The sequence below is a fragment of the Poecilia reticulata genome, linkage group LG20, assembly GCF_000633615.1.
Source record: "Poecilia reticulata strain Guanapo linkage group LG20, Guppy_female_1.0+MT, whole genome shotgun sequence".
NCBI classification, from domain to species: Eukaryota; Metazoa; Chordata; class Actinopteri; order Cyprinodontiformes; family Poeciliidae; genus Poecilia; species Poecilia reticulata.
This window is the reverse complement of record NC_024350.1, coordinates 8,396,294-8,405,247: the sequence shown is the minus strand read 5'-3', so window position 1 is coordinate 8,405,247 and position 8,954 is coordinate 8,396,294. Positions and strand designations below refer to the sequence as shown.

The window sequence follows — 8,954 nt, the reverse complement described above, 5'->3', positions numbered from 1 at the left end:
GAAGCTAATACGACATAAAAACAATGCCATACATCGAGGCTCACTGCAGTAAAAAAGACATATGGAGGATCAGATAGCAGGTAAATACCGTTTTCCCTGTTTTACAGTGGGGGAATGGTATCTGATAGCCATATTTCACCCATCAGATGCGCCACTGTTACTTGTTGCCTTGCAGCAAGAAGGTTCTGGGTTCGATTCTGCATGGAGTTTCCATGTTCTCCCTGTGAATGCGTGGGTTTTCTCCGGATACTCCGGTTTCCTCCCACAGTCCAAGAACATGACTGTCAGGTTAATTGGCCTCTCCAAATTGCCCCTCGGTGTGAGTGTGTGTGTGTGCATGGTTGTTTGTCCTGTGTGTCTCTGTGTTGCCCTGCGATAGACTGGCGACCTGTCCAGGGTGACCCCGCCTCTCGCCCAGAACGTTAGCTGGAGATAGGCACCAGCACCCCTCCCGACCCCACTAAGGGACAAGGGTGTAAAGAAAATGGATGGATGGATGGATGGAGATGCCGTTTCCCCTGTTTTAAAGTGGAGGAACGGTATCTGATGGCCATAAATCTCCCATCAGATACTGTTCCCCCCGTTTTAATGTTGGGGATCGGTATCTGATGGCCATATTTCACCCATCAGATACCGTTCACCCTGTTTTACAGTGGGGGAACGGTATCTGATGGGACATTTATGGCCATCAGATACCGTTCCCCCACTTTAAAACAGGGGAAACGGTATCTGATGGGTGAAATATGGGTGAAATTGTAGTATGAACTATTGCAGTAGGTAGTCGGATGTGCCCATCTTCTCTATTTAAATCTAGTGATTACTGAAGGCCAATATAGTATACAGACTTCATAATCTGCATTCTTTTGGTTGAATGCAGTATTTATTTCCACTTTGGCTTTATGTTGTTTAGTTTTTATTCAAGGAGACTGAGAATCCATTTTATTATTGTTTTTGTTGTTTTGTTTATTTAGTTCATCAGTTCCAGTGTTATGTGTTCTTTTGAAAATAAAGTGTATCTATCTATGGCAGGAAATCGCATGCATTATTACGACATTTCCATTAAATCAGTGTCAAAAGGTCTTGAAACAATATTATCGTTTATCGAAGTAATTTTTTAGACAATTAATCACTCAGCAAAATTTGTTATCATGACAGGTCTTTTTCTGACCTGGGTTTGAACAGTCCAGGGCAGGGGCGCCGCCAGAAATCTTGGGCCCCCTGACAATATTGGGGGGGCCCCTGTGCAGCTGCTGTTACATTTTTTTGAGTCTATTTGACCCATAAAAAGCGTCACAATTTTAAAGGCTTGCATTCGCCTTGCTTTCTGTGGTCCAATACTGATACTAGCACAATATTTACTGCTCATGAATTTAACATCCAACAGTCCACATTCAATATGCAAGTAGGTTGCTTAAATTTTTTTCTATTAGTTTTAGATACTGAAATGTCTCTCCCCATGAGCAACAGCCAAAAGCAATGTGCAACTACACATCAAGCAATCCAAACTTCTCAAAAATGCTATGTAGTTGCCTTTTATTCAAGCTGCAGTACATAATTTTAATAAAAAATATGTTTTTTCCATATTTGTTAAAGCTGTCACCATGTCGTAGCAGTTTGTTATGACACAGATAATCTGTGAAAACAATCAATCTCCTCCACTTCCTTCCTGAATTACTATTACTGGTTAAAGTAATGCATCGTTCTGACCAAAACAAACAATCAGAACTAGTATGATGCTCTTAGCACTGTCAATTAGCCTCATTCACTCACTGCTAAATGTGCTAATGGTGGAAAAACAACTTATCATTACAAGAAACCGTTTATCTGCCATCATTGGTAGCTATGCCAACTAAACTGATCATTCACAGTTTGAATCTGCACAGCTCTGTGCTATGCTAGCTGCAGCACAGCACAAATCCAGGGGGAGGAAGGATGAGCAGCACCACATGAGATTGTGATTGACAGCACTAAAACTCTCCTGCCACTGACTGGTTGTTTCTAGCACTGGGAGAAGGCAGAGGAAATACATTTTTCACAAATTACGTCTCGTACCATACTGTCACAACATAATAGTTTTAAAAAATATGTGAAAAAAAATATTTATAAAAAAGTTGCACACTGCAGGAGAGGACAGGTCAGGGGGGATGTGGGTTACAGCTTCTGCTGACTGACTCATCTGTTGTTAAGTGGTAAAAGGCACAGGGAACAATTAAATATATGAATATGTTGGTAATTTTTTTCCTTAATTCATTAAATGCTAATGAAATAGAGGCAGTCAGTAGTTTGTAGCTAAGCTAATTATGCTAAATGGTTGATAATCTCACAGTCTACCCCACCTCTCTTGGAGAAAAACTGGGTTATAAATTAACACTCTTGCCTTTTTCTCTCTCCCTCTATTTTGTTTTTGAAAACCCGATTTTATAACTTAGCAGCATAGTAACTGGCACAGTTGCTTTGTGGCAGCTGTATTTAGCTGCAGTTTCTACTAACTGCAGCTGAACAGCGTCACCTCAAGCGGTCCAAGCAGGAACGAACCATTTCATGCAGATCCAGGGGGGTACAGGGCAAAAACGGATGTGTGCTTTTTTTCTGGGAGGGGTAACATTAAATTTTTACTCCTAAAAACAATCTTTGAAAATACAATAGAATTAATTTTGTATTTGACAGGACCCCAATTTTTTTTTATTTCATTTCTATGAACAATAGACAAATAATTAAATTGTGGAGGGCCCCCTGCTGGTCAGGGCCTCTAGAATTGTCATCACTTTTCAGTCCTTTACCGCGCCCCTGGTCCAGGGTCACAGTCTGTAGGTGCAAATACCAAACTGAAACTGGTAACAAATGTAAAAATGTAACTCTTAATGTTAATTTCTGACGTACACCAGTTTCAGTTTAATCACCAGAGAGCTGGTGTATACCAGGGTTGGTGTATGTTTTTGAATATTAAAAGCGATGTACTTTCATCTTTTCCTACTTACCTGGATTAGCCAGGGGAGTCATTGCTCATTTTCTTTGCTTAATTTTAAGAAATTAAGCATTATTTATTATTATTATTATTATTATTATTATATGCATTTTGATTTGTTCTTGATTGACTCAGTGTTTCACCTTAGGTCAGATTTATTTATTTCCTTAACATAAAACCAAAGAAAAGAGGTCTGTTTAAAATAGGTACACTCTGAGAAATAATCTTGTAAATTTACAGCAACATACTGGCAGCGATAGACGCCAGAAGTTTACTGTAAATGCACAGTAGCTGTACCATAATTAATCCTGACAGCAGATTACTGTCAATGCAAATACGGTATGGATACTGTGAAAGAACGGTAATCTACCGTTTTTCTGAAACGGTAGATTACCGACGCCAGTTTTATTTTCCCGTTCTTTCAGAAAAACGGTAAAAAAAAAAAAAGCTGGCGTCTGTAGATACCAGTATTTTACTGGGCATTTACCTTTTCAATTCTGCAATTACCTTTTAAAGTGGTGTACTGTAAGTAAATACTGTAGTGACGCCAACACACCGCAGATGTAGTACCGCCAACAGGGTTTATTAGAAATAAGAGCGAGCTGCTATTCCTTAGGCTGCAGCTGCGCTTCTAACAAACCGTTACACTCAACTGATCAGCTTCACTGCTAACACACACTGAACTCTCCGCTCTTCCGGTATTCTATCAGATCCCGCTCCCCGGATCCCTCGCCCACGACAGGTCCATCACATGTGAGTGGAAGTCAGCAGTCAGACAGGGGAACCCCATAACACTCTACACATAACAGTGATCACAATGCAACTTATAACAAATACACATAACCATATGGACCCCAGCAGAACTAAAATACAGAATCGTACTACGGTGGTCGACAGGTGCAAACGCGCAGCAAACAAAGACAAGATGCAAATAAAAAAAGAGATGCAAAAAAATATATAAAAATAAGTGTTCCAGACCACTATAACTTTGTGTCTGAATTCAGGGTCTGCACCCTTTCAAGCTCATTCTTTCATGGGCTTGAGAAACGACCCGGTTTACGGAAGAGGGGTCCTACGAAGGCAGAGAGCATTGCAGAGAAGCTGTAGCCTTCAGCTAGCTGCCTAGCCTCCACCTCGGCGTTATGTTGCTTAGCAGCTGTGACACAACATGATTTAAACAATGTTTGTAGGCGAGAATGTAGATGCATAAATCTCACATTTCTGCTCGGTTCATCAGTGCATCACCTAATTGCGATATCTGTCCGACGTTTTCGGAGACGTCTGCTCTTTAGTATACCGCGGGAGAACACCTGACTCATTTAGGCTTTCCCCAAATGACAGTTAGTTAAACACAGATATTAAGTCAGGTAACATCTAGTTGTAATATTTTGGTTCACTAAAATATTTAATTTATTCCTGAGCAAATCGGTTTGACTGATTAAAGTTAAGCCTAAAAACACAATAGTNAACCCCATAACACTCTACACATAACAGTGATCACAATGCAACTTATAACAAATACACATAACCATATGGACCCCAGCAGAACTAAAATACAGAATCGTACTACGGTGGTCGACAGGTGCAAACGCGCAGCAAACAAAGACAAGATGCAAATAAAAAAAGAGATGCAAAAAAATATATAAAAATAAGTGTTCCAGACCACTATAACTTTGTGTCTGAATTCAGGGTCTGCACCCTTTCAAGCTCATTCTTTCATGGGCTTGAGAAACGACCCGGTTTACGGAAGAGGGGTCCTACGAAGGCAGAGAGCATTGCAGAGAAGCTGTAGCCTTCAGCTAGCTGCCTAGCCTCCACCTCGGCGTTATGTTGCTTAGCAGCTGTGACACAACATGATTTAAACAATGTTTGTAGGCGAGAATGTAGATGCATAAATCTCACATTTCTGCTCGGTTCATCAGTGCATCACCTAATTGCGATATCTGTCCGACGTTTTCGGAGACGTCTGCTCTTTAGTATACCGCGGGAGAACACCTGACTCATTTAGGCTTTCCCCAAATGACAGTTAGTTAAACACAGATATTAAGTCAGGTAACATCTAGTTGTAATATTTTGGTTCACTAAAATATTTAATTTATTCCTGAGCAAATCGGTTTGACTGATTAAAGTTAAGCCTAAAAACACAATAGTTTGATTAAACTGTATTGTCTTGCCTGAGATTTGGAGAGTATTTGAAAAGGGATACTTTGCTTACATTCCTTGTGTAAATGTGCTATACGTGTTTAAACATTTTAGAATCAGACTAACAGATTTAGTCTGATAAAGGCTGCAACAGCCTTTAATAAAGGGGGAAGAGTAATAGAGAAATCAGGAGAAAAAAACAAACATACTCCGAGCCTGTTTTTTTTCCTTTGCCGCTGTGTGATACATGTTGTCATGGTGGCAACATAACGCCACGGTAGAGGCTAAGCAACTAGCTGAAAGCTACAGCTTCTCTTCCGGTCGTCGAGGACCCAAAGATGCAAAACCTGACTTTGGACACAGCTGTTCTTTGTTTGACTCCCCCTAGTGGTCTGGATCACTTCTGTTTTCAGCATTTTTTGTTGGCATCTCTTTTTTGTTGCATGTGTTTTTCTCGTCTTTGCTGGGTGTTTGTACATGTTGGCCACCGTAAAATACAGTGGTGGAAGTAAATATACCTTCAAATACTGGCGTTCCAGTGTTTTTACTGTGAATTTAGTTTTACTACTGCATTCACTTTATGAGTAAGCTACTGCCAAGAAAACTGTAATGCCACTTTTTAAACTACAGTCGTAGTTTTGCGATAGAACATTAATACCTAATCCATTGTAAGCTTCTTAGAAGTGCTATAATTGGTGCAGTTCTAAAATGCATAATCTGCATTAACCAGAACTTCACATAACACAAAAGAGGATGCGATAAGTAACCGTCAGAACATAATTTTTATTTAAAGGCACCACTATGCCTCAAACCACATATATTTCCAGTATATTCAGACATTCAAAACGAATAACACAAAACCATTCCTCAGAGAACTGGTAAAAAATAGGCCTTCAAAGGCAAAATATAGTTTCACTAACACAGGAATAAAAATTTAAGACTTTCAGTTTACAGCGACATAAACTGGGTTTAACTCGTTAATTTCTACAATCTTATGAACATAAAAACACAGTTCTTAAAGAAATATCCATACTTTGGGTATCACTAAGCAAATCAATGAAAAAGGACTTCCAAAATCTAAAATTCAACATGGCTGAAATAATGTGGAATTCTAGTATTAACAGGGTTTTAAAATGTGGACTCTTGAAAACCAAGTGGCACTTACTTGATTAAATGCAGATGAAGGCACCGTCCAACATGGAAAAAGAAAAGACAATCCAATTTAGATCCTAAATAATGTGGAAATAGAAATATTTAAAAGAAAAGAAAAGGACAACAACTAACCTGAATGAGATGCCACTCAAAGTCCATCAGGGTTTTGATGAGGGTGGAAACCTGAACATTGGCAGTCACTTTTTATTTTGAATGGTCTTTCCTGTCTTTTTGGATACCATCTTCCCATGACTGGCTTTTGTGCCCCTTTCTGGGTTAATCCCAATGAAGCGACTAAAAAACAAAATCAACATGGGAAAATTCCTGAGAATATAAATAGTGTGGCATTCTGAATTCAGCTGGTACAATATATAAATAAAGCTGTTTTTAATTATGTACAGAGAAAACATCACCACCTTCCTCAAATGTCCTGTCTGGAATATTGGCTGGACCCTCTCAAAGACAATATGGCCTTCAATGCTGACCATGCAGAAAACTGCTTGCCACAGGGACTGTAATAAACCAAGTCCTTAATTGGAAGAACATAAAACAAATCCTCTCATTGATACAGTATGTATTTAAATGATCATCATAATAAAGAGTGTCCACTCTGCAGGTAAAGTAAAAGCAAGGATTTTAACTCCTCAATTGTCATGCAAATCACATCAATGTTGAAAACTGTAGGCTGCGTTAATATACAGAAGTTGTAGAGGAATTCATGGTACTTTGCACTGAAGGTGAAGTGTGCTTTCAAAGTTAATCAAAAGCTACCTTGGATGATCTTTTGATCACTGATGGTGAAGTGTCTTTGGTGCTGCTCTTGTTTTCACCAACATGCAGGAGGAAGGGCTGTCCTGGTTCCACGGCAATGAGGGAGGCTTCAACACTGGCTTGCATCTTTGACATAATGATATGACGAATAATAAAAATTATTTAATATATTTAGCAGCACAGCTACATTCAGATAACAAAGCCAATGAGAAAGTGCTTCTACAAAGAAATGGGATCATTAGAATAACCACATACCTGCACATATATGAAAACATGGTCCACAGTTTGATATGAGCCGTTTTGGATTCTTCTTGTGGCCTTTGGATGTAGGACGAAGCACATGAACCAACAGAAGAATGCCTGGTTTTCCCAGCCTGGAAGAACAACAGGATAAAGAGCAGACACATTAGGATAATAAATAAAGATTTTAAAGAGAAGTTAGCTAAACTAACCAGACCCACCAAAATACTTTGTCCACCGGGTTTACCCTGGAGAGCATTTTTCACCACCCACAACATAAAGCATAAAAATGTCAGAAATAATTACCCTGACACAACTCAGACATTAGGCATTATAGAAATTAGTCAGCTTATAGAAACATTCTGGACAGCATTTTTTCTGCCAACCTATCAGAAGAAATGTGTTGAAGTCATCATAACAGGCTTCAGTCACCAGCATGATGTACTAATGAAGAAAAATGAGGCAGCCAATATGTCATTGTTTATTATCATTATTTTTTATAGAGACAAAAACATTTTGGCTTATTTGATCTCAAAAACCACCGGTCCAGCACAGCCACTCTCGCCATTATGCCGTCTATAGCCAAAAACCTCAAGAAAACGACTCCGCAGCTAAATAATGTTAACTCAAACGGCCTTTCTGACAGTTTTAATGTTCGTTTAACCACCTGACACCCCGTGCTACACCTGCTTGGCTAGCTTTAGCTGCTAACAAAAATAATAAACCAAGGGTGCTCACGTTCAGTCCTCGAGAGCTACCGTCCTGAAACTTTTCGATGAATCTTTACTCCAACAGACCTGCTAACCACCCTTTCATTTGATTCAGGTGTGTTAATTGGCACAGGGAAGCATCTGAAAGTTGCAGGATGGCACCTCTCAAGGACTGGACTTGAGCACCTCTGTACTGAACAGTTGTACCACGATATCCAAACAAATAAACTTACGTTAAGCATAAGTTGATACTCTTGCGCAAACATAAAGTTAATGATTTCATTAAAAAAATAAATCAAAATCAAAAACATGATGGTCTTAACATGGAACTTACCTTGTTTTTTTTGTTGTTTTTTAAAAATAAATCTTTATTGAGATACAGAATACATAACAGTATAAATGCAGCATACATTCTGGTATAATGTCCGCCAGAGAGTTACAAACATTGATACAATACATCACCATAACATTACATAAATACATTAAAGAAAGAACAAAAAGAGCATGTTTTAATAGATTTGGGGAACTTACCTTGTTATAAGTTCCAGACAAGACGCCATACGTTGCTATTGTGGGAGCAACTCTTTTATCAAACATCATCTTTTTAGGGAAACTGACAAACCTATCTTTGAATTTGACTAAACAAGTAATTAACATTGTATTTTTAACATACACCACCAACACTGATAATCTAATATTTTTGATTATGCTCTGTAGATTTCGATTCATTCCCTAAAAGATTTATTATGGAAAGTATTTTTTTCCTTCCATTTAATATTGTATTTAAATGCTGGTTCTCTAAGATGCAAATACAAGTAAAATGTCTTGCCTAGGAAAAAAACTGTATTGTACAATTAATTTTGTGGTAGTTTACTGCCAGTCGTCAGTCTTGATTGTGACAAGAGAAGAAGACATCAAATTGACAATATCCTACCGTATTTTGGAATAACAGTATCTTACTGCTGGAATTCCAC

At 38.6% G+C, this 8,954-nt stretch overlaps 1 protein-coding gene across 5 annotated transcripts in view; it reads right to left on the bottom strand.

Moving 5' to 3' along the window:
• LOC103482400 (phospholipid phosphatase-related protein type 5) overlaps positions 1-8,954 on the bottom strand; it is a 124,940-nt gene that overhangs the window by 68,878 nt on the left and 47,108 nt on the right. The window contains exons 6-10 of one of the 5 annotated variants that reach the window (XM_008438525.2): positions 7,286-7,404; positions 7,031-7,156; positions 6,676-6,788; positions 6,392-6,553; positions 5,871-6,271 (exon numbers count right to left, since the gene is read on the bottom strand). The exons of 2 other annotated variants lie outside the window; for them this stretch is intronic. In XM_008438525.2, the coding sequence (XP_008436747.1) occupies positions 7,048-7,156; positions 7,286-7,404 (228 nt within the window). In that variant the 3' untranslated portion in view covers positions 5,871-6,271; positions 6,392-6,553; positions 6,676-6,788; positions 7,031-7,047. 2 more of the 5 variants (XM_008438526.2, XM_017301829.1) reach the window with 2 other exon arrangements.